Here is a 25,604-nt window from a genome sequence, read left to right on the forward strand (position 1 = left end):
ACCAAAACACGGGAGTGGCAGGACGTATCTGCGTTTTGGTCTATGGTTATCTAGATGACAGTTTTGTGAATGTACCGGCCGCTAAACCTACAGAGCTCCACTGCAAAACAGAGATGAGGTCTTGCCGCTGCATCTGCTCTCTTGCAGGAGGGGCAGGGGAGCGAGTGGGGAATGATATGGAAGCTGTCGGTGTGACCAGTGTTCATGTTTATTTATAACAGGGAGATCACCTCCTGGATTGCTTAGTAGCCCAAGTGCACTTTGCCACAGATGTTTCTCTTCCCATAAATTTCACCAAGAGGCTTAGGTAGTTTAACATAGGAGATACAATTAATCTATTTATCTTACATGCAATATATCTGTAAATTCGTGGCCATGCACAGATAAAAAAAGGAGAATTACAAATCCCCTTGTCTCATTGGAGCTGCCATAAACTGGTGCAGGGTTTCCCTATTTACACAAATGCCACTAGAAAATAATGGTCCAGAAAAAAACGTAGTCTGACAGAGTGTGATATTACACTCAAGTAAAGAGACATACATAATTGACTATTGTATTACCCACAATCCTCAAGACAGGGCATATTAAGTTTGGTGCAGTGATGCCAACTGGAATAACAGGTCTACAAGCTGCTTGTGCTGTGGCTATCGCTCAGTCGACTCTCATGGGAGCAAACTTATCTACAACTACCTGCAGATGTTTCTTACTTGTGCTGCAAGGTGAGGCGTATTACCTCAAGCGCAGACAGCTTGTTGTCACAGGTTTGAGTTCTCGAGCAATACGTCCTGGCTCGTCTGGGTAAGCTGTGCCCTTTGTAAAAGTGAGAACGCTCTGCATAATCAGCACTCACTCTGCTCTGGCGTAAACGTCTTCATCACGTCCTCAATGAGCTTTGTCGTCTCTTGGAGCTGCACGCCTGAGCCCTCTCGGGAGGCAGACGTCCGGATCTTCTCAAACATCTCTGCACAGGGTACCAGACTTGTTATCAAAGGAGAACAATATCAATACGTGTTCCATTTTATATGTTTGTTCCAATTGCATACTCTCGATAGTTATCAGGTATATTTAATGTGGTCATATGTTTTTATATATATAACAATTGATTATTGACGATAATGAAAACATAATGCAAATTATATGCATTTAGCCAAATTATAGTTGAACATTGTATGTTGCATGGTCTTGTCCTGAGAAAAATTTTACATTTTAAGTAAGATTATAGTTTTTCATTGCAATACCAGTTTCCATGGGTAAATATTGAGCTTGAAACAAAATCTTCAAACATCCATACATATGCATACACTCATTTACATCAATGCAAAGTATCGAAATTTCCTGCAAGATGGCATCAAGGGAAGTGGCACACCACAGCAGACTCTTACTCCACTAAACGGAATAAGAGGGAAGAGGCCTAAAACACAGCATGTGGGTAAAGTACTGAGCAGGCGGGCAGGCGGGGACTGCCCCTGTGACTTAAATGTTAGATATATGCTGGTCTAACGCGTGTAATGCAACTGCATACATCGTACACACGGTACTCTTAATACAAACCTGGGCCACCATTCTTGACAAAAGCTGTTTTCAGGGCAAATTTCTCCTCCCACGTGGAATCAACAAAAGTCATAATTTTCTTCAGCCTTTCCAGGAGCTCAACCATGGCGTAGTTACAGCTGCAAAAGAGGTTGGAATTTAGAAATACGAGCATCAAAGACAGAGATCCTACCTTTACCTTTCATATGCTTGTGTTTCATCACTTTAATACAATAAGAGCACAGAAACAAAAAATAAAATGACAGCTCAGGATGATTTTACCATTAACAATTTTTTTCATAGTGCAAGTTTTGTGACCTCGTTTTGTGAGTCAAATAATGATGTTGCAGCATGGTGTGTTTGAGGAGCTGAAGGTGCTGCTGTCAGTTACACGGTGTTGGTGTTGCATGGGAGGTCATTCGTTCAATGAAATTCAAGATGAAAGGGGAAAGATTACCGCACACGAGCTACAAAGTGCCGCAACGCACGAGTTGGCAGTTTTGATTAATGGCAAGGATCCAAATGGTGTCCAATCAGGTAAAGCTGTGAGAATAAGGGAAAAGGAAACATAGCCATTTGCAAGGTAGGACAACCAATTGGGTGAGATATAGCAAGGCTTGGGAGTATGCAAATGAGCGAATCGAAAGTGTTTTTTGGGCTCTGGGGCTATACAAGATGGGACTGAACACAGAACAGGAGTGTGCACAGAGCTATAGACTGCCGGAGAACCAGGAGCGAACAAGAGCAGCAAGATAAGCTCTCCCGCACTCGAGAAAGTACAGAAAAGTTAGCACAATAAAGTTTGTGAAAATGATTGCTTAGCCAGGGGAAGCGACTGTGAAAGCTGCTGTGTTGGAAGTGATACAGAAAGTGTCTGCAGGGACAGCAGTAGTGATGATACAAGTGATCCAAACTGAGGCGGAGGTCCTTGGAAGTCTATTGATAGGTTGAATAGCAGAGTTGCACCAATGCTATTCCACTCATGTATGTTATAGAGGCTGACAGTATTGTATAGAAATCCATCAGTGATAGCGCCGTTGGAAATAGTTTGTTAAATATCGGCGGAAGAAGTGTGTGTGCCACTGATCTATTTACGTGGGATTACACTTATATTGAAGAAAGTTCAGTGAGATACAGGGCATGATTGACGAGATGTTACTCTCTGGTGTGCTGGATTGGGGAAGATTGTAAGTCTAAATTGCATCGTTTGCTATCCATTAGAGTTTACACAACATAATTTTTCATAATACGAAAGATTAAATGTCACGATGTGACGATTATCACGATATCAGTTTCGCTTAACTTTGTAAAACGATGTCACGTTTGTACAGCGTGACGTCACGAATCTATGGTGAGTCCCTTCACCCGGCCTGTGATTCTTGACCATGGAGGGGACTTGTTCTGCTGCACACTCTGCGGGCTGGGACGCCGCTCCGGCCTGCTCACAAATAGCGACGCGCCACTGCAGCCGACGATGTTCCCTGAGGAAATTTTACGCCCTTGGAAATATCTGCTTTCACATTTTGCAAAAAAGCGCGATATACATATGTATATGTAATGACCGGAAAATAACCCCAAGCCTATGTGCAGCCAAACGCTATTCGAAAATAAACCAAGGTCCCTGATTGGACCAAAGTGGTTTCCACAGGGGTTGGTCGGGACGAAGGCTTTTAAAGTGATTGGAGAAAAGGGGTTAAAGGAGAATAGGCGGGAAACAAAGTGGAACCTAGAGGCGACAGTAGGGATCCGTTAGAGGGGAATGACAGGAATTGGCTGAGGGAAATACAGAGACAGAGGGAACATTCCAGAAAGGGGACTAGAACAAGGGAAGGGGGCGTTTCAGGGAAGACAAGCTGAAGACAAGCTGAAGGTGTCACGGGGGTTGTGTCGGGCCGTGACACTCTGCGTGAACCCAACAGGACACGCCAGGGGCCCCAGGGGAGTCACGTGGTTGGGGTTCGGGCCTCTCCGAAGGATCCGGAAGGGGGGCGTGGCCTGGGGCAGGGCCAGCCACGCCGGAGTGGTTATAAGCGGGGTGTTGGCAGAGAGCTGGGCTGTTCTGTGCTGTTCTGCTGTGTCAACTCTGTGATGAAGCCACTATCTACGATTCTCGGTATCCGGTCCAGAAATGTAGTATCCCCGTGTGTTAGCTAAGTTATGAATGGTGGTTACCACCCTATGTCGTTATCTTGTTAATGTTAAGAGTTGCCCGTTGTCTTTAGATAATACATATTTTTGCCTCCAAAGTACAGTGGGCCCCTGAATTTAACCCACCACACATAGTTTAGAATATTTAAGCATAACTACATGTATAGTAGAAGAGGTTTTTCTGGTTGGCTGGCGCAAGGGCAAGTGTGTGATGACGTCACCCATATCTCACGTTGTCCTTGTGTTGTGCAGATGCAACGCCTCCCCCACCCACCGCAGGTGTGTAACCCTTTGCAAATGCACGGGCGATGCGAGTGTGTTTATCACAAAACGTTATTGCATGTTAAAGAGAGCATTTCAACTATGGAATATGTACTTCACACTCACGACTCTGTCTGTGTCAAAACAGCATAAATAGGGTTACACTCGCATCGTGTATGTGCGTGACAGGGGGTTCGTCGTCTTTGATTGCTTCCCGCAGTCCACACTTGTCCCCAGCCTTCTCTGTCCGTTTCCTGCCCGTTCTCCCCCTTTTCCCCACCAGGTCTCCCTCTTATATCTCCTCGCCTGCTCCTCCCCCTTCCACTGTCACCGTCCCACTGTCCCCTTCTTTTTGGTGGGAATCCTTCGCCTGACATCCTTTACAACAGTGTGAAACCCCTTCCCGTGGAGAAACCAACATGTCTATATTAACAGCACCATCTTACCTGGGCAGATTTTTCAATTCCTTTACAATGTTCAAAACGTCATCTACTTTCTTTTTCAATTCTGGTCCTATTAACACAAGACAAATATGAGCAAGACAACAAGAACCCAGATGAAACGGCCTTAGTTGTCATAATTAGGGTCATAAAGGAGACACATGGGCTTTGGGGGTGGAGATGGGGGGACGAGGGCAAATGTAGCCATATCACAGAGCGTGTGGCTGATGTTTGTTATCACAGTTCATTGTTTGAGAGTGGCAGCTTTGTGGCGATTTAAAGGTTGTTGCTCTCTTGCTTGGTCTGCAGACTGGATACACAAAGTACTGCTGTTTTCTCTCCCAATGGGATAGTCGTGTGAGAGATTCCTACTACATCAAGATAGATTGGCCACTCCGACAGTCATTGGAGCCTGTGAGAAAAAGTGTTCAGCATCCACAACTCGTTGAATCAAGGAAGATTTGTTACCACCCTTACACAGCAAGCTGGGTCTGATAAAGAACGTTTCCAAAGCTATGGACAAAACACAAGCGGCTTTCAAGTACCTCTGTGGAAAATTTCCATGGTTAAGTGAAGCTAAGATAATGGAAGGTGTCTTTGTTGGACCTCATATGCGTGAATTTTTTCGAGATGATGCATTTGACAGTGCACCGCGTGGCAAGGAAAAGACGGCATGGAAAGCCTTCCAGTTCGTGGCCACAAATTTGCTCGGAAATGACAAGGCAGACAACTACAGGGAGTTGGTGGAAAACCTCAAGGCACACAAAAGCCTTGGTTGCCACATGTCACTAAAGATATTTTTTTGCACTCTCATCTAGATGTTTTCCCTCCGAACTGTGGAGCAATGAGCGACGAGCATTGCGAGCGATTTCACCAGTACATTGCAACAATGGAGAAACGCTATCAGGGAAAATGGAGCCCATCAATGCTTGCAGACTATTGATGGACAGTGACAAGAGATGCTCAATTTAATGAATACAAGAGACAAGCCAAAAAGCGCCGCGTAGACACTAAGGACTAAACTATGCACTTATATATACACTAGCGGTAAGTACCCGGCGTTGCCTGGGTGAAAAATATCTTTCAAAACTTCTCTTAAAAACCTTACATATACACACACAGATACTAAGGTATTGTGAAAGCCCGGTGTGCCGTTTGTACATTTCTCCACCAACAAAATTATAAGAAGCTTGCAAAAGTCCAAAAAGTTGTAGAAATTGTGGGGTAAATAGTTGATGTAAAAGGTTTCCGAAAATTGTGGACACCCCCCCTCAAAAAATTATCTTTACCCCCGTGTAGGTATATATACCTACACACCCTACATACAACAGAGGAAGTAGTATCTATTGACTCTGTAGTTGTATCTACTGACTGTACAGTAGTATCTACTGAGCCAGTAGTAGCTACTGACTGTTGGAGGATTATTTACTGATTGTAGTAATGACTGAACGTAGTACTATCTACTGGGCCTACAGTAGTATCTACCGACTCTATAGTAGTAACAACTAACTGTATAGTAGTATCCACTGACTATAGTAGTATCCACTGACTATAGTAGTAACTACTAACTCTATAGCATTATCTACTCACTCTATAGTAGTATCTACTGACTCTAGTAGCTACTCACCATCGAAGTATGTACTGACTGTATAGTAGTATATACTGACTGTAGCAGTATTGACTGACTGTAGTGATATATACTGACTGTTTTAGTATCTACTAACTCTATATAGCAGTATCTACCAACTCGATAGCAGTATCTACTATCACTACAGCAGTGCATACCGACTGAGGTGGTACCTGCTATGATCACAGCAGTACATACTGGCTGTGGTGGTACATGCTATGATCACAGCAGTGCATACTGCTGTGGTGGTACCTGCTATTATTACAGCAGTGCATATTGTGGTCCTACCTGCTATTACAGTAGTGCATATTGTGGTGGTACCTGTTGTCTACAGCAGTACATACTGTGGTCGCACCTGTTATGACTACAGCAGTACATACTGACAGTGGTGGCACCTGCTATGACTACAGCAGTACATACCGACTTTGGTGGTACCTGCTTTCACTACAGCTGTGCATACTGACTGTGGTGGTACCTGCTATGATTACAACAGTGCACACTGTGGTGGAACCTGCTTTCACGACAGCAGTACATACTGTGGTGGTACGTGCTATGGTTATAGCAGTGTATACTGACTAGTGTGCCTTTCTCCTAATTTTCAAGCTTGCGTACCGGACCACCTCGTCATCTTGCTTACCGCTGTCTGTTCTCTCTGCCTGGGTCCTATCTTTGGAATTTTCACACTTAAATTCTAACTTAGCAATCTTTGAAATACGTAATCAACCGGGCTATGTGTTAATTGTGTGTTGACCGACTCTCTGTGTTGCATTATATTACATTTTTATATTTTACTAGGTTATTTAATTTTAGTGTGTCTTTCTCCTGATTTTCAAGCTTGCGTGCCGTGCCGCGTCGTCATCTTACTTGCAGCATCACGTTGTCGTCCACTCATTGATATGCTAATTTTTTATCTGCCCCCTCCCTCTCTCCGCCCCCGCCCCCCTTCTCTATATTTAAGGCCCCGTCACAGAAACGACCTCTCTCTTTGTGCCGATATGTGTTCTCTCTCCGTGTGTCCTTGTGATGTCTGTCTGCTTGTATGTCTGTCTATAGTTTTCTAGTTAGATTTTTGTTGCTATTTCTTTTATGCCTGATGATGATTGATTGTGTTGCAATCGAAACGTCATAATATGCTATTATTTAATTTATTATTTTATCTTTAGACGTGACTTAACCGAAAGAACCAAAGAATAATTCCTGCAGTCACGAAAGCTCCAAAATTAAGATTGGTGGTACCTGCTATGATTACAGCAGTGGATACTGACTGTGGTGGTATCCTATGACTACAGCTGTGCATACTGACTGTGGTGGTACCTGCTTTCACGACAGCAGTGCATACTGACTGTGGTGGTTCCTGCTATGATTACAGCGGTGCATACTGACTGTGGTGGTACCTGTTATGATTACTGCAGTGCATATTGTGGTGGTACCTGCAAAGATTACAGCAGTGCACACTGCTGTGGTGATATCTGCTATGATTACAGCAGTGCATACTGCTGTGGTGGTACCTGCTATGATTACAGCAGTGAATACTACTGTGGTGGTACCTGCTATGATTACAGCATTACAGAAATAGTTTGTAGCCTTTTGTTTCATAATACATTGTATTTATATAACCCTTTTGCTGATTTTTAAAGTGTTACATGAATAGGACAGGTGACATGTTATCATGTAAAGCAACCATAAACACATGAAAAGGCCTAGGTTTACAATTTATTAGTAAAACTCTACGATCTACACAATATACATAGAAGTAAAATGTTAAAACTTTGATATATTTGGAACAGTAGACAATCACTTGTTTTAATTGTCATATTTGAATTCAGCACCTCAAAATCCATAATAAACAGCACATTTCATCTCTGAAGCAGACGACGTCTACAAAATTGTAGACGAATGAAATTAAACATTAATTGCAATATTTAAATAATAGTCTCCTTGCACATTTGCACAGAGGCTGCATCAAATCCATACCTCGCATGTCTTCTGCCAGAAACCGCAGAAGCTGAGGAGGAAATTAAGATTCAGCGATAACACCGAGCATAAACATAATCCAGCTGTGAAGCCGTGCGTGCTGAATGCAACACACAGAAAACCCCCTGGTGAACATGTTTAATTATTTAAGTCCAATGTTATCATGCAACTGTTATACATTAGCAATATAATGTAGAATACAGACAAGTTATACTCCCCTTGTCACTCAATTTATACACTGTATGCTTCATTGTGTATATTATCTGCTATACAGAAGAGTGCATCAGCTGTGAAAATAGCACTAATTCAATATCACCCACGACATGTACACTATTTAGAAGACAATCACATTACTGCTGTAACAGTAATAGTCTCCTAACACACTTGACCTGTTCACCGACTACACATCAACTGCTTTTTAATAGTTTATCACGAAACCAATTGTAATATACCTCAGTTAAGTTTTAACTAAAGCACACACCTCTGAAGGAGTTTCATCCATGGACTGCATAAGATCAACCGTCTAAAACAAAGACAATTACATGATTACCTCAGCACATTCACATTCGTTTCACAATACGGTGTCTCAATTGAAGCAAAAACCATCTGTTCTCACAATATAACAATAAATGCTAGTTTAAGTTTTCAATTCAGTGTTATTACATTTTGTAATAGAAGAATACATTGATAGATATCTCATTTGATTAGCACATTGCTCATGACTTGTTGGACAACTTTGTAGTCTTGTGACTTTCTTCAATAATTTCCTGTCGTTCATTCCCATTGGGAGTGATAATGGCTATGTCGTCAATAACTTAGATATGGACAACACTTTTTTCATCTATGTTCATTCCTCGATTTTTCTTATAACATTTTCAGAAAACATCTTCTAATGTCGCAGTGAGTAACTTTGGCAAGGTCTGTATATTGACTTAATATGCAATGTGTTTCATTATGCAACCTGAGTGTAGCTGTTACATTTTTGCAACTGGTCGAACTTAAACTATTTTCTTTTTACATGTATTTATCACGATCTTAACTTGCGAGAGGCTGAATGTGTGTCACACAGAAAGTAAATAGTATGAAAAAAGGACAGCATCAAAGAATCACAATCAGTCATTGGACCAATATCTGCAGATATGGTAACCACATTTTTACACGAAAATGTAAAGCTCAATCATTGAACTGTGCTTCAATTAGTCTTCTATTCTAAAAGAGTGATCATTCATGTTCTACAAATTTCCGAAGCAATAACAGCATTCCTCATGGAGTTTACTCAGAAATTAGCTTCCCCCCTCCCAAAAAACAGTGAAGTATCAATAAAACGAACTACATAGATTGTATATATAATGAACTTCTTCCGTACCATACGTAGCCTACCGTGCTAATCGGAGGTGTGGGGGAAGGACAACAAATTAAACATAAAAAGCAGTTCTAAAGAAATGAGTTTTCAATCTAGATTTAAAAGTGCATAGTTCCAGTCGCGTCCTTATATCAGAAGGAAGAGAGTTCCAGATGGCCGCAGAAGCACATCTGAAAGTGCGCGATGCAGTGACAGTATTTGTTCGATAGCTCGCCAAAAAGACGCTGCGAGGATGACCGGAGTTCACGTGATGGTTTATGCAGGCACCAATTAACACACACAAGGCATTCATAAAATGCATACAATATCAAGCACCACTATGTTCCATGAAGGATAAAGTGATGTCATAGCAGTAAAAGTATCTCCGTTGGCAGTTGTGTCTAGCTGAAGTGATGTTCCTCAGCTCAGTATTTTCCACGTAATTGAGAGCTTTATCATGTTGGCAAATCGGGTTGAGCAGTTATATCTAATGCATACATTATCAAATAATACATTTTGCATGTTTTACCACAATGCAGAATGTTTGCCTTGCAATGTGTGTCTATTTGATGTTTGAACATCTTAACACCTGTATTTTTGCCAGAAAGGGTAAAGCCTATTCTGTTTTCATAACCAATGTTTCACGAAAATAGGACAGTGTGATGTGAGTTAAGATGCCGTGTAATAATGAGCATAACCACAGTGTGATGAGGCAAGAGCAGTTTAACTTCCATGAGGAGCCCCGCTTCTCTCTCCCAGGCCCCAGGCAGCGCCAACTCACCTCGGCCAAGGCCTTCTCCAGCGCTTCATCTCTACCGCTGGCTGCCACGGCCTTTAAGGAAGTGAAAATCATTAATTACATTTTCATTCACGTCACATAATAATAATAATATGTAAATAAAGATAACTTACAGCTTCCCACATCGTGTCAGTCATGGGGGTTAATTGACCATACCTCACCGTACTTCATTAGACCTCCTTTGCCAGTACCAAAATATAATAGGGGTTTTCCCCTTTTTTCTTTCAACAAAACTTGTTAGTGTGGGTTGGTGAAGATGGAGGCCTCAGGACTTTCAGATATTACTCGTCACCAATATTGGCCGTAGTTAGAGTCAATCTTGGGTCGCCGGATTACATAGCACAGTGCGCTAGCCACTGTGCCACCGCTCCACCATTTGATTTAGGAATTTTCAACAATTAGACACATGTAAACTCACATTCACATGCTTTATATCAATTTGACTTTATATGTGATGACATAACTAATATTTAATATATTGGAGGTCCAATCTTCAATACAATTTTATTTTAACAGTAAATAATTTTGGAATACATTAACAATTTCCAGTTAATTAAGTGTTTTTGTGCAAATTCATTTTAGGACAAAAATGTTCAATGTGTATCAGGCAAACAGATCGAGTGTTAACTTAAAACGCAGGTTTTCAGACACAATGGCACGCTAGTTTTTGGGTCAGGCAACGTGGCAGTTTTATAAAAAAGCATTTCTGTCATTAACCCTCCACCACCCGACACCAACTACCAAAGCACGCGTTATCTGCATTTCTCTGTAATGTGGGCCTGGCCAGCTTTCATTTAAATTATATGAAATATATAATAATAATAAAAACACACACATTTCAGTAGTGTTCAATTGACTCCTACTTTGCTAATCATTCCTAGCATCCTTGAATAAAACAGACCACGTTAGTCTCTAATCAACTTGTTAAACCACTCTAGCATTGACATGTTTTTATTTCGTGCTCTTTCCCTCACTCATACCCACTCTCTACTATAAGATGCACACTAGTCGACTCTCTATCCCTCCACAGAGTCATTGAGGGCTCTCTCAATGTCATTAAATTCTGTCATTACAAGGCACGCCCAATGTGCCTTAATTCATGATCCAGGCGAGGTCCCACTAACCTTTGTTAAAAATCACCTCTCCTGGAAATCCTGAATATCACATATGTGGTGTTAAAGGATCTACATGCTCATCCTTTTGCCATATAATGTTAACAGCTATAACTATGAATCACACATTAATTAGTTGTTCAAGCTAAGTTAGGCAAACCAGTCCATGTCTAGAGTAGTCTACACTCTATTTTCATATAATATTTAGTCTACACCCTATATTCATCCATACAGTGTATATCTCATATCTTAGAGGCAGAACGTCTATTGAATAAATGTGATTCATAATAGATGTTTGGGTCATATCGCACAAATATAATGTGTTTAGTAAACCCTCCACTACCGAACACATTACAATTAATATAGTTGTCACTTGAACAAACGTGCCAATGTATTACTGCGTGCCTTTACACACTGTGAGTGCTGAAGCAGTAATACATTGGCATATTATTTCACGTGACGACATTATTGGCTGTGTTGGGTGGAGGAGAGTTTATGGCACACATTTTACTGACGCAATCTGTCCCAAAAATATATTTGTATTCACAATATTATTCGCAAAAGCTCACGTGTTTAATAAATGTTTATGGAAGTGAAATTAAGCAACACATTTTACACATAGTGGATAAGGCTATGTCATATGTTAGTATTTAATTCCAATACATTATTCATGGTATAGAGTGTAAGCAACAATACTCCCTTGCATATTAGTATCCATATGCCTGTTCTTTTTTTTTTAAGAAATACGTTGTGAAGCTTGATTACTGCAAAGTACAACCACAGAATTATCCAAGAAAACTCACGCCTTGGAACATGCGCTGTATTTTAAGAACATCGAGTGGGCTGAGGAAGTCCCTCTGACCGATCGGAGTTTTCTTGTCTTGAACCGGCACAATCGTGGGGCTGACTCCATCGATTGATGATGCATGCCTTTACACGGTAAGCAAGCAGAGGAGGAAATCAGTAACAGTACTAACACTCATTTGATGAGAAACATTGTCTAAGATTGAAAAATTGTTATTGCATTAATATTTATTGCCTTTTTGCCACATGTATTATTTTATATAGTTCAATCAAGCAGTGCATATTGCTAGCTACTTGGCATTGGGATCAGCAACTAGCAAAATGACTAAGAACGTTAAACAAAATATGATAATTGCACAAAGAAGCATGGGGAGATGCATTCCTGGAATTACACTGCGAGAAAGAAAATATATCACATAGCTAAGGGAACAAATGCAAATCTTGTGTTCCAAAAGAGGCTGTAAACTTGAGCTCAAGTAATAAATAAACAACTGTCACGTAAAAGTTTTATGAACAAAATGTAATAATTGATAGAGGGACACAACACTGGACAACAGAGCAGAAGTCTCTAGATGGTAATTAATGAAGGCTGACCAGGAACACAATGATGGAGTGTTGAGTAAGAGCAGGACCGAGTCAGTTTAGATTATAAAAAGCAACTTCGCAATGAATAAAAATCGTTAAGTTTTCAATCATTGCACATGACCTGCCATGAAATATAGATCAGAAGACTCAAAAAAGAAAATGAAACAAACACATCATGTAGCGATGCATGATGGGACAGAGACATTTAAAGTATAAAACATGGATCAAAGAACACACACACATTAAATACATCATACTGACTATTAACACAAAGAAGTGGGATTGGGCATGACCCATAGCTAAAACGGACGATGCCTATGAGAAATGCATCTGATTTATGCAATACGTGCACGCTATAAATAGTGTTTATTAATATTATTAGTGGTGATGGAATGGCAGCCAAAGGCAAGAACATATCTAACATTACAACCACCATTAGATGTGGTGTTGAGATCAGTGCAGGCACAGGAGTGAGACGGACTGTGGCATAGCAGGGCCATGGGGGCAGTGGGGGCCGTGGGGACCCTGGGGGCAGTTTGGGCCGTGGGGACCGTGGGGGCCATGGTCAACGTGTGGGGAGGTTTTCATCAAGTGTGGGAGTATTGGCTAACGATGATAATAAAAATTGTTATTGAACCAGAATTAACCTTTGAAATTCACATCAACATTTCTAGGGGATTCTGGCAAGATTACATCAAACATAATCAATGTATATTACAAGCACAGAAAATAGATGAATACAGGTTATAGTTTAACATGTTATCAAAGTTTTAAGAAGATGGTGTGAAAATGTGAAGTGTATGTTGCACACTGATGTCGGTGGAAAGGCACCACCCGCATAGCATGAATATTGATAAAGGACAATAAATAATAATGAAGAATTCCATTTATTTACATTTCAGTGATAAAGTCCATGGGGAGACCAAATATGGGAAATATTTTGTATGGTGGCAGATAAGGCAAGCACGTGTGTTCTAACATCAGAAGCTTTTGTTTTTGTCACTTTGTTAATATACAGCTCTATGACCAATACAGTAAGAAGGATATTGCTGGTGCCTCAAGCACCTGTCTCTTAAGACTAAATTTGGCCGCTTTACTCTTCCAAAGTGGTTTATATTGTCTGTCAAAAATCTTCGGCAATACATAAGGCTACCCGTTTCTGGGAGACTCAAAATGAACTTGAGCTGGCAGCCTGTCTCATGTTATTCTCGCCAACTTTTACACAATTATGCCCACCCAATCACGAGCCCAATTCACACAGTAAACCTCCTTGTTCTCTTTGTTGGCCCTTCCCACTGCCCATAGGCCCCAGCCACATGCCAACCTCATCCATTTCTATCCACTGCTGTTCTGTTTAACCATCCCTGATTGGTCAACCAATTGAAGCTGGGACAAAATCGGTAATGTCAAATAAGCTTCGGGATACCGGGACATCCTTTCTGAAACCCAAGCTGTCTCAACCACAGTGGGATGTTTGGTAGCTTTACCATAATAAATATTAACGTCATCGCAACCACCTACCTGTATTATGCATAAATACTACTGTAATAAATGGACTCGACCACAGTATCTGGTCTGGTGTCCTTTATTCGGGTTCGTTCTTCTCTTCCCACACGGCTGTCTCTCTCTCAGACCCTCCGCTCGGCGCCGACGCTGCTGCCGCACCCGTCGCCGCCAATAGCCTCTTTGCTGGTCTCCTCGTGTCGCTCCTGTAGCCTCTAGCAGCCTTGCTGCTGTTCCCCCACACGCAGCCCCTCCGGCTGCTGTCGCTCCCGTAGCCCTCTTGCTCTGCAGCTCCAGGCTAGCTGCTGTAGCCCCTTGCAGCCTCGCTGCTGTCTCTCACACGCAGCCTCTCCGGCTGCACTCGCTGCTCCCAGCTTCCGCCCTCCGTGGCCTCACCCTCGTCCAGTCTCCATTCTTCCCTTTCCCGACTGCCTCGATCTCTTCCTGTCTCACCGCTATACTATCTCCCTCTCACGTGACCCTGACTCCTCCCCTACATGACGTCACATCCGCCAAGCCCTTTACGCCCGCATTACACCACCCTCCCCCGTAGAGAAAATTCCAGCCGTCCTCGGCTGAAACAGAACCAAATAATGCGGGCGAAGGCATCACAACCAGGAGTCCCCCAGACACAATAGACCTTATAACAACAACAACAAGTAACAAAAGGGGAAGGATCAGGAACCGGACCAGAACAACAAGAATAATAATAGCACAAAGCACAACACAACGGCCACCAACACGCAAAAATGGCACACGCGCACAACCCAGAAATGTGGTGTCTCAAAGCGTGTCCATGTTGTTGTTCCATCCGCTCGGCTCAAGTCCAACATCAAAGAGCAAGTGGTAGAGCAGAATGACGAACGGCGCTCAATTGCTCCTTCAAGTCCTCATCCAGCTAGCACACCAGGTAACACCCAGTGCGACGGGAGCTGAAGAATCTGTGACGAGAAGGAGAATCCAATCCCCTGAGGCACAGCACAACAACGCACATCCGCATGTCGTACACGACAGCCACCCGGCCTCAGGATAGTGGAGATGATGTAAATCCGGCCCGCTTAAAAAAAAAAAACCCCAATAATTACCCAAATTAACCGCGATCGATGCCCCAGTATTTACATTTTAACAACAATATTATTTACACGTGAAAACAACAACAACAAAAAATTTCTGCTCTTACCCACCAGCAGTCCTCCCTTGAGGACCAGCACAGACCTCAGACGTACACAGCATGTACCCACAGTCACTCTCAACAAACCAACAAAACCCCTAATCGCACACCCTCGCGTGGAGAGAGCCACGCTCCCCAGCGGTAACGTTTAACTCGCCGTAACCCTCACCGTGGTCGTCAACCCACAGCAACATCCATTTACCATACTCTCGGCTAGTGCCATTTCGGGGATGAGCAGCACTCGGCCATGCTCCTCCCTTACTATCCCATCAGCGATGGACACACACCAGCCTCTTATAGTCTGACGCTTTATAGCCAAGGGAAGATCAATCCCTCGGCAAGGCCAGATATCAACGACCCCCCCCACGGGGTAATGTTCTCTTATAGAGACAATAACGCCCTAACCCAAATCCCGTGAGCCCCCGGCACACCAGGTTCAGTCTGCCACCGCACAACTGAACCATGACTCCCCGAGCCATATGAGCACACGGCCCATTAGTTTAAGACATACCACGGAGGTTTCGCCTCCGGGCTGTCAGGTCAGCCATCAGCCATAGGTCGCCGTGACCACCACTCGTGCATCACCCAATCAACAATGGCAGGCATAACAGATGGAATATTTGCCCCACCGAGGTTTTTCCCGCGCACTCAAAATGGCGGCCCTTTCCGCAAAGCGCATCGTCGCCATACCCCGCGTGTGCGCAAAATGGCGGCCCAACGTGCGAACACGTGGCCAGTTTTCTCCATTCGTGCACCCCAGCTTCCCTTTGCTGGGGGTCACAAAATGCATCCCCCGTCTTATTGTAACAATCCCAACAACGATAGACGCACAGCCCCAGCTTGCTGCGCGCAGCAGTCATATCGGAGAATTTTTTACCAATATTTTACCAACCACATTGGTTACACAACCCAACTCGCAAAGCAACTCGTGGCTGCATGCGATCAACCGAATACGCGACGCCACTTGGCGCCAATTTACGGTCCCATTAGCATTAACCTTTGAGACACCCACAACGGCGTCATCACGCACCCTCAAAGCGCGCCCTCTCTCTCACAAAGCGCAATTACCCATAATATACACAAAATCGCGTGTACATAACATCCATACGACCAAATAATAGGGTCCCCCTCGAATTTGTTACCAATTTCCAAACAGGTACGCACAATTAATAACATCCCAACCCCAATAGTCAATCAATGCATCGCACCCCATAACCGTACAGAACGGTGTAACAGCACATACAGTCAGCATATCGCGATCACACGCGCACATTTAAGCACAATAGCAAGCCGATCTGCAGGTAACCAACACACCATTAATCCAGTCGTAACATTGCAGCAACACAAATATTCTCTCTCTTGCAACAACCACATCGCACATAGCACCTCGCAGCACAATACACCAAAACAAATATATATATATTTTTCAATTAAGCCCATCGCACAAGGTAACCCACGAGATAATACAGCGCAAGATACCCGACGCTCCCGAGTTAATAATTAACTTCGCCATCAAGATAACAACTCCACACCGCAGCGCACACACACAATTTAACACTCAGCAAGCACAGCATACTCTCCGTCCATTCTCAACACACGTACACACTTTAATTGACACCGAGCAACAAGCAGATAGCGCGTTCATCGTTATTACACACACATACCCACAGTCCGAACCGCGCTCCGCACAATCGAGTCATGAGAGAAAACAAAATCGTCCCCCCCCCGGCCCTCGAAAGATGGGTGAGGTGTGTGTAAAGGCCGGGTGCGCATCGTTACGACTCGCCCGGGGCTGCAGCAAGAAGAGGACGGCAGGGCGGCAACTTGAGTCGTCTCGCAGAACTCGTTCGGCGACTTGACTGCTCCGTTGTCACGCACCCGAGCCAGGACGGGAGAGCTCCCGCCCCAGCAGCTGTAGCGTCGTCGTCCTCTCCTCGCAGCTCCCCCTCGCAAAACAGCAGCTCACAGCAGGCTGCTCTCCCCGCGGCACCTCCAGATGGCAGCGCCAGGCTGCCTCTCCGCCGCGATGTTGAAGATGGCGGCGTCTCCCCGCCGCGGTGAAGACAAGATGGCGGCTTCCCGCCGTTTCTCCCCTGCCACGCCCAAGATGGCGTCTTCGTGCCGCGTGGCCGATGGCGGCGACAGCGAAGATAACACGGACTCCTGCGGACCACCAACCTCTCCTTCCGACGCCGCCCTTGGCGTGCCGAGCTCACACAACTGTGCAAGCACGTTCTTAGGAGTTCCAAGTTGGTCCGCCATCTGTTGACATGGGGAATCCTCGTCCGTTGATGCTGACGGGCCCGCCACCCCGGCGACATCTTCAACTCCAGTTTCCGTGCTCACTTCAGCAGGGTTCTTTTCCACGACTCCAGCTGCATCCATCGTCGGAGGAAGATGAAGCCGATGCCGGAGTATTCTTTTTCTTCTCAGTTGTTTAGCCATGCCGTTGCACTTCTGACTCCAATGTAATAAATGGACTCGACCACAGTATCTGGTCTGGTGTCCTTTATTCGGGTTCGTTCTTCTCTTCCCACACGGCTGTCTCTCTCTCAGACCCTCCGCTCGGCGCCGACGCTGCTGCCGCACCCGTCGCCGCCAATAGCCTCTTTGCTGGTCTCCTCGTGTCGCTCCTGTAGCCTCTAGCAGCCTTGCTGCTGTTCCCCCACACGCAGCCCCTCCGGCTGCTGTCGCTCCCGTAGCCCTCTTGCTCTGCAGCTCCAGGCTGGCTGCTGTAGCCCCTAGCAGCCTCGCTGCTGTCTCTCACACGCAGCCTCTCCGGCTGCACTCGCTGCTCCCAGCTTCCGCCCTCCGTGGCCTCACCCTCGTCCAGTCTCCATTCTTCCCTTTCCCGACTGCCTCGATCTCTTCCTGTCTCACCGCTATACTATCTCCCTCTCACGTGACCCTGACTCCTCCCCCACATGACGTCACATCCGCCAAGCCCTTTACGCCCGCATTACACTACCTAAATACATCAAGTCCTCATCTATATTCACTCTCTCATTTCTTGACAGCTGTGACCAAGTTACAAGATACACATTCCTAACCATTGCCATGCACTTTGTTTTTTGGAAGCTCACACTCAGATCCCAATTTTCAGCCTTATTGCCTAAAACAGCCAAGAGCTGTAATGCCACATCCAAGGGCCTCACGAGCAAACCTTGGAGCACAAAAAGCCTGCATGCTGCAAGTCTCCTCGGTGCAAACAGCACACTGTGATCCCTGCGTGTTCTGCCATCTACAAGTTGTGGTTTTACTGAAAACAAAAGTTGATCATGACATTAAACAAAGCTGGTGGTAAAATACACCCCGACCCAACTGCGGTCCTTACTCAAAACCACTTTAACGTCTGTCTTTCAACCCAGATACAGGACTGTATCTCACAGTATATGCTCTTAGGCGGTCTGATTTATTTACCCAGAATGTGAAAGCAACCTAAAAGTTCCCATAGTCCTCTCTAAAGGCAATCATATGCTTGCTCCAAGTCTTGTTTAAAGTCTACATCAGATATGTTGTATTTGTGTAGAGGACACAAACACACACTGTGAAATAACTCACAAGAGTGGGCCCTCTGTGGCAGTGTCATAGATCGCATTTCATAAGAGCTTAAAGCAAAAAAAAACACATCTTGCATGGTTACGAGGTCTCACATGCATTATAGGATAAAGTGTCTCAAGAGCCTTTCTCTTGGTTTCTGGCCAACTGAATATGACACGCCAATCTTGTAGTGGCTGCTTATGTCAACGCTTACCTGCTGTTGTGTGTAATTGAGATGTAGTCATAAGGCAGTCCGTAGTCACGCTCACTTAATTCAAGACGTTTAAATTGGCACAGATCATCTGAAAAATAAAAAATAAAAATGTATTTAGTGGCATTACTAGAGCTGGACATTTGAGGATAGGTAGGAGGCAGATAATCCTAAGGACATCATGAATACCATATTGGCCCAGATTTACATACCTGGCAGGTAATTCATGATTGTGACTGAGAACTCTGCCATCCAGTGGGATGGATGTGACACACACATACACCATGTGCCTAGCCAATCATAGCATAGATGTGTGGAAAGGGGAATCTACAGCAATTCCAAGTTGACAAAAACTCTAGCCACTTGCATAACATTCCATCCTTCCAACCAGGAGTTCACATAGACACGGATGCTGGGTTTAGCAAAACAACCCACACCTCCTCGATGTTGTCATATGGGAACATTGATGTGTTTTGAGCAATGCCATTTGCGGAAAGGTCGAAAGGCTGATGCTAGTCAGCTGTTTACCCTCATGTCATGCTTATATCCACAACAGTGCTGAACGCAGGGGTGCTGGATAGGTGTGAGGGGGTGGAAGGCCCTCCATCTATTAGCTTATTACAAAATGAAAGAAATACAAAACACCAGCCTAAGCATGTGCCGGAGGCCTACAGGGGACGGGCAAATATGACATATCCTCGCCAAACCTCATATGCAGAGCCAGGAGACTGAATTCCCCTCACCCCACCCACCAACTGGGGTTCCTCCACAAAAAAAACTAATCATCTGTTGACACCTCTGTGGAATACAGGAGGTCCAGTGAACCAGTACTGGCTCCAGTTAGAAGTCCTCCACTCGAGGCAGGACACTATAATAAACGAAGTGTGGGAGCATAGCCATGAGGAGCATAGGAGGTGCCACAGTGGCGAGATGTTAACTATCTCGCCTGGTATAGAGGATGGTTGTGGGTTCGATCCCGACCCTGACGTCTGTATATTTGGAGTTTGCATGTTCTCCCTGTGGTAACCTGGATTTTTCTCCAGATCCTCCAGTTTTAACGCCGCATTTAAAAACATGTGTTTAGAGTATTTGGCTGCTATAATTTCCACATAAGCCACTTCGTTGGGCTATCATTCGTGGCCAGGTCGCTTTCTGAAAAAAACATTTTTTTTTGCTCAGTGAGCTTTACATGGTAAAATAAAAAAGTTTAGTTTTAGTTTAGATGTGGAAATCTGCGAGTTCCAGAATATTGTTGGCTTGCCTCCACATCGAGAGAATGGTGGTTGGTGGCTTATGTCCTCACTGAAGATGAATATCCGTGGAGAGATGCAGGAAAGACTGTCGAGTCACATGCTTTTGATGACTTCCTATCCAATGTGTTGGCTAAAGTGGCCCATCAGGAGAATACTTTTATTGTGGTGATTCATGACAATAATACTTTGGCAGATGGCCCAGATCAGTTAAATAACAATGGTAGGAGGCTGCTATACTTCTGTGCAGCTCATGTACTCGTAATTACAAACACGCTGTTCCGGTATTGGTGCAATCACCTATCTCCTGGCCTATATATCGTTATGTAATAGCAAATTCAGGCCCATATCCTTGACAACAGCACCTATCATGGAGCGGATCTGCCAACTGACCATCTACTTGTCATCTGTAAAATACGCATGCGATTCTTTCACTATTGCACTGGGCATGAACATAGGACGCCATTCAAACTCATCACTTTCAGTTGGGGTTGATATCGTCCCCCCCTCCCCTTCATGCAGAGGGAAATCGGTAAGGTTCAGTGCTGGCTAATGCAGCTGCTATGGCTCAATTAGATCAGCAGTCCAGCCCTTTCTCAAACACCCTGGCCAATGGAGGCGGTGTTCCAGCTCGCAAAGGGAAAGCAGCAGCCCCACTCTTACCATCTACAACATCCCATATCTGAGAATGAGGACGCTTACCACAGCCTTCGCTTGGAGATTCAGAGAGCCGTGTGGCACTGAAAGGATAATTGATGGTTGCAGGTCGCTGAGGAGATGGAAACTGACTCAGCAGTTTGCGATCACAAATCACTGTTTAATTGCATCCAGAAACCAACTTCAAGCATCACACATATTATAGTCCTTTAGGCAAATAATGGTTATACGATGTCTGACCCCCAAGAACATGTCTGTAGGTTTATTGAGTATATCTGTGAGGTCTTCGTGGATGGGAAACCCATCAGCCCAGATAGCGTCATGGGGTAGGATGGGGTTGACCCTCCTGGGGGTACTGTGCCTCAAATATTGGAGGAAGTATCCACCCCCTGTGAGTGGCTGGCTGATGTGCCATCTTTTGAACTATGAAAAGTGATCCAGATCCTGACACACGGAAAAGTGGCAAGCGGACATACCCTCCTAAGTGAACTGCTGAGGGAGGGTGGCAATTTTGTGCAGGCTGACGGATATGATATAATTACCACTGTCTGGACCATAGGATGGGTTCGATATCATAGGAGACCCTGGTGGTCCACTTTTTAAAGAAAAAATAGCGCACTGATTTTAACAAGTATGGGGTCATCTATCTCCTCAGTGTGCCGGGGGATGGTCCTGGCAAGGATTATTCAACATTGCCTTGCCAGGCACGCTGAGGAGAGGCTTGCGGAGCCCCAATGTAGTTTCATAACAGAGCAGCCCTGCACAAACACCATATTCTATGTCTGTCTGCTACATCAGAGGTGTAGGGAATTTGAACTGGACCTATAATCACTACTTTATTGACCTGGTCAAGGCCTATGATACCATCAGTAGGCCAGGGCTTGAGGTTATTATTCATGCTTTTAGGGTAGTACTCAGAAATCTACGTAATGAGGAATATAACACTCAAAGCTCCCCACAGTATAGTCTGGATTATGCAGTAAGTGATGTGACAAAAGCTCTGCTGTGGCACAATACTACTCGGTGCTCATGCAGCACCTGCAGCAGTCAGGCAGTCGGGAATGACAAAACTGCATCGGACTTGCAGCACCGACCATGAAGCTTGCAATTCCTTTCTCTTTTTACAGACGACTCTGTTTGTGGGACATAATTCCGATGTGATGAAGTAGTGCAGTGCAAGTGGCCTTCACTGATCGGCATTGGAAATGCCACAATAGTCTTACCCTGTCAGGTTAGTGCCATCAATCACAGACGGTGAAAGTGCATCAACACCATGGGTGATGTCAACAAAATTACACTTATGTGAGTAAACACGCGGATTCCCTTGCGTGCCATGCATACCACTATGTCTACCGCAGTTTATGAGAGAGCCAGTCAGTGATGCGAAGTTTAAATACCCCCTCGCACAATCACTAAATGCCTACCTGCAGGCTACTGAGTTCACTGCTCAACTGACCTTTTTTGGTCCTTATAAAATGTATGTAACTTAACCCATGTAAATGAATCCTCAAATGTGGTGCATCTACGTAAACATATAAACATAAGTTCATGAAATAAAATACTGCTCCTTATAACCATGTTAAAGATAAACAACGCACTCTCCTTGATGTTGTCCTCATGGATGTGGACGTGGTCATCGCGATCGCTGCGGCAGTGCTCGTGGTGGAAGCCGAGCGCGTGCATCAACTCGTGCAGAACCGTGCCCCTGTCCACCATCCCGGGCTGCAGGGACACGGACTGAGCCCCTCCCTTCTTGCCCAGGAAGGACCAGCTCCTGCTCACACAGCACCCGGGATGAGTCAATCAAACATTCTGGCACACGTGGCCATCCCAAACATGCAGATATTCATTACACTGCAGCAATTGTTATTGTTAAACTTGTTTACCAAGGAAAACCTCGTTAAGTATCAATACTCAGATCAGGAAGGTCCTGCCAAATTTTAACAGCAGGAGGCAATGTTGCTGTGTGTATTCACCTCAATTGAACAACTGGCACATTATTTTTCAGCAATGGAATATTTGGGCAATACCAGTTACAATGTTATTTGTGCGCGTAAAAACAGCCCCTGTTCACACAACTACTGTAAGCTAGTTCACAGTGAAACAATGCCTGCTTAAGAGCCGAGAGTGTTACATTACAGCAGTGCCATCTCACGGGACTGGCCAAGTCCAAGCCCACTTTCACTAACTAATCATCCAATTCATAAGCAGACAGATGATTATTTTCTTCCATGTTTGTTTTTACTTCTTATTCTGTTTTGTTGCATTACGAGCTGTCTTATCTGTTGTGTGTTTAGTATGTACTTTGTATGGTTATTTAATATTTGAAAAAACTTTTAACAAAAATGATGCGACGTGGAGCATGCTCTTGTTTATTTACGTGTGGTGTGCTCATGAATATTCAGACGCCGCATCTAAGTGTAAGAGCGTGGTGGGGAGACACTCGCACAGACTGAACATAACAGAATCAGCCCAAAAAACACAAAGATCCCCCGTATAGCCTGAACAGAATGTTGGGGCAAGTGCTATTCGTGAGCACTTGTGAAGGCCGGCACGGCACAAGAGGGCGTGGGGGGTCAGCAGCACACCCAGCAACCTCTGTCTCCTGAGTGGCGATGTTTACACATCACACCAGGTACTCATTTGAGGCTGAGTCGACGTAGGGGTAGCAGACTATAACTGCTATAAGAATGGTGTGAATTCTAAATGTACTGATGATTTAATTAAATCTGTGATCAATGCATTTAGAACTGTAACTCAATGAAAATGTATTTTAAGTAATGAAAAAGCGTATCTATTACAATTTAGCACTTGCACCTATTTAGATTTGTTCATGCTAGGGTTCAGGTTTCGTTTCTCTGTTGATTAAAGTCATCTAAGTGATGAATGAACCAGGGATATAGCGCTTATCTATATTTTCGAGGGGTCAATGAAGATCAAAAACATTTGATAAAGTCTGATAAACAAGATCTTACTTTTGAAAGGGAAAAATAATTTGCTTTATCATTTTTTAACAAAGTAAAATAAATTGACTCAACTTTTGTATCGCAGCAGAGATCACCTTCAAACATATATATTCAGCAAAAGGACACTGTTCAGTTTTTATGTGCTATCATATATGATCAGCACTAAGAGACAGATGCAAAAAATGAAGAATAGACAAACCAATGTTAAGGTAAATTTATTTATATACAATATTAGTAAAACCTAGATCATGTTCTTCTGGGTCAAGGCACAGTTTTAAGTTTGTTAATCCAATAAAAAAAGGGCCAAGTCACATACATGAGACATTGTTGAGACAGTAGTGCAGTGGATGGTAAACAAAGGCAAATTAAGTTTATTCACTCATTTGTGGATCATAACCCAGTTTACCCACTTATGTTTACCACTTCACCACTTAAGGCAAACCACTGACGTACATGGGAGTTGTTGCACAGATATGAGGTCTTAGAGAGCTGATGAATGTGAGGTAAGAAGGAAACCTGAGTCGAGGAGAAGCCCGTAAAGGCTGCTGGCACACTTAGGTTCACGATTTAAGAATAATGCGGAGAAGGAGTCTTCGTTGAGGCCTTAACATTTTGTGTTGGGAGTGCAGTCGAGAAAATCGGAGAACTTTGAAATGGAGACTCGAGTACATGAAGCAGTTTCAGTGGCGCTCTCAGGTGATATCTAAAGAAAGCATTTCGCGTTTGTTGGCTCGGTGTTCTGACAAGGCTAACAGATAGGCCCTATGAACTGTGAAGCCAGCTCCATTATGAAGTGTGAAGAATGATCAGTGCTCACCCGCCCAGTGCCTGGAAGTTAATGTAATCCAGCTCCTGTTTTCTTGCAACAAAGCGGACACACGTCTTCTCTTGGAATTCTCCGAAGGCTTCGTCCATCTCATTCTTGTCTCGAGAATCTATAAATAGACAAAATATGGTATTGAGCCAGTTTGGCTACTTGAATACATGTAAAGTAGTATGACACAGTGGTGGCTGGGCTATAGGGGACGAAACATAATTTTTTAATATAACAAAATTTTTGTAAAAGTAAAAAATAAATGGCTAATTTAAGTCACTATATTTAACTTTAGAATCACTTGAAATAGAACCGATTGAATGATAATCGCTAAGCAGGAAACATGTAGGTCGAGGAAACAAATAAAAGGATAAGTATTCTTTGGTTCTTTCGGTAAAGACTTTATCGAAAGAACCAAAGAATATGGATCCTTGAAGTCACGAAAACTTCAAATCTAGAAAAAAGGATCAGTGTCGGCTTCCCATTGGCCAATTCAAACGCCTCCCACAGAGCCAGAATGGGGGAAAGGCATTATATCTCAGGGCAATATCGGGGAAGCCCCAGCCAATCACAAGCAATTTGCTAAAAATGCATGTGGCCCGCCCCACCAGCTCCTCACACGAGGGTTACTTGATTGCCCATTAATAGTCACAGAGTGCATAGTCTTGTCCAGTTGTATACTACTACAGCACTGGTAATCAGGAACATTTAACCTGCACGGTGCTTGTCAGTTACTGCATGGTACGTTCCAACACAAAGACAAAGATCCTCCATATAGCCTCAACAGACATTTTGGGAAAGTCCTGTGAGTGAGCACCTATAATGTCCGGGACAGGACAAAAGGGGAAGGGTGGCCAGCACCCTGAAAAA

The 25,604-nt window shown here is 44.0% G+C and overlaps 1 protein-coding gene and 1 long non-coding RNA gene across 2 annotated transcripts in view; both read right to left on the reverse strand.

The window, feature by feature from the left end:
- Window positions 1–856: 856 nt before the first annotated feature.
- Window positions 857–4,450, reverse strand: LOC144948863 (uncharacterized). The gene is made up of 3 exons (XR_013640201.1): window positions 4,386–4,450; window positions 1,552–1,670; window positions 857–961 (listed from the first exon to the last, which is right to left on the reverse strand). It is a non-coding gene; the product is annotated as an uncharacterized LOC144948863 (long non-coding RNA).
- A 3,987-nt stretch (window positions 4,451–8,437) lies between these two features.
- LOC144948025 (uncharacterized) overlaps window positions 8,438–25,604 on the reverse strand; it is a 71,974-nt gene continuing 54,807 nt past the window's right edge. The window contains exons 15-20 of the mRNA XM_078877456.1: window positions 24,738–24,855; window positions 22,553–22,728; window positions 19,051–19,138; window positions 12,037–12,163; window positions 10,104–10,154; window positions 8,438–8,503 (exon numbers count right to left, since the gene is read on the reverse strand). Coding sequence (XP_078733582.1) covers window positions 8,438–8,503; window positions 10,104–10,154; window positions 12,037–12,163; window positions 19,051–19,138; window positions 22,553–22,728; window positions 24,738–24,855 — 626 coding nt within the window. The remainder of the gene's footprint in view (window positions 8,504–10,103; window positions 10,155–12,036; window positions 12,164–19,050; window positions 19,139–22,552; window positions 22,729–24,737; window positions 24,856–25,604) is intronic.

This window comes from Lampetra fluviatilis, chromosome 3, assembly GCF_964198595.1.
Source record: "Lampetra fluviatilis chromosome 3, kcLamFluv1.1, whole genome shotgun sequence".
NCBI classification, from domain to species: domain Eukaryota; kingdom Metazoa; phylum Chordata; class Hyperoartia; order Petromyzontiformes; family Petromyzontidae; genus Lampetra; species Lampetra fluviatilis.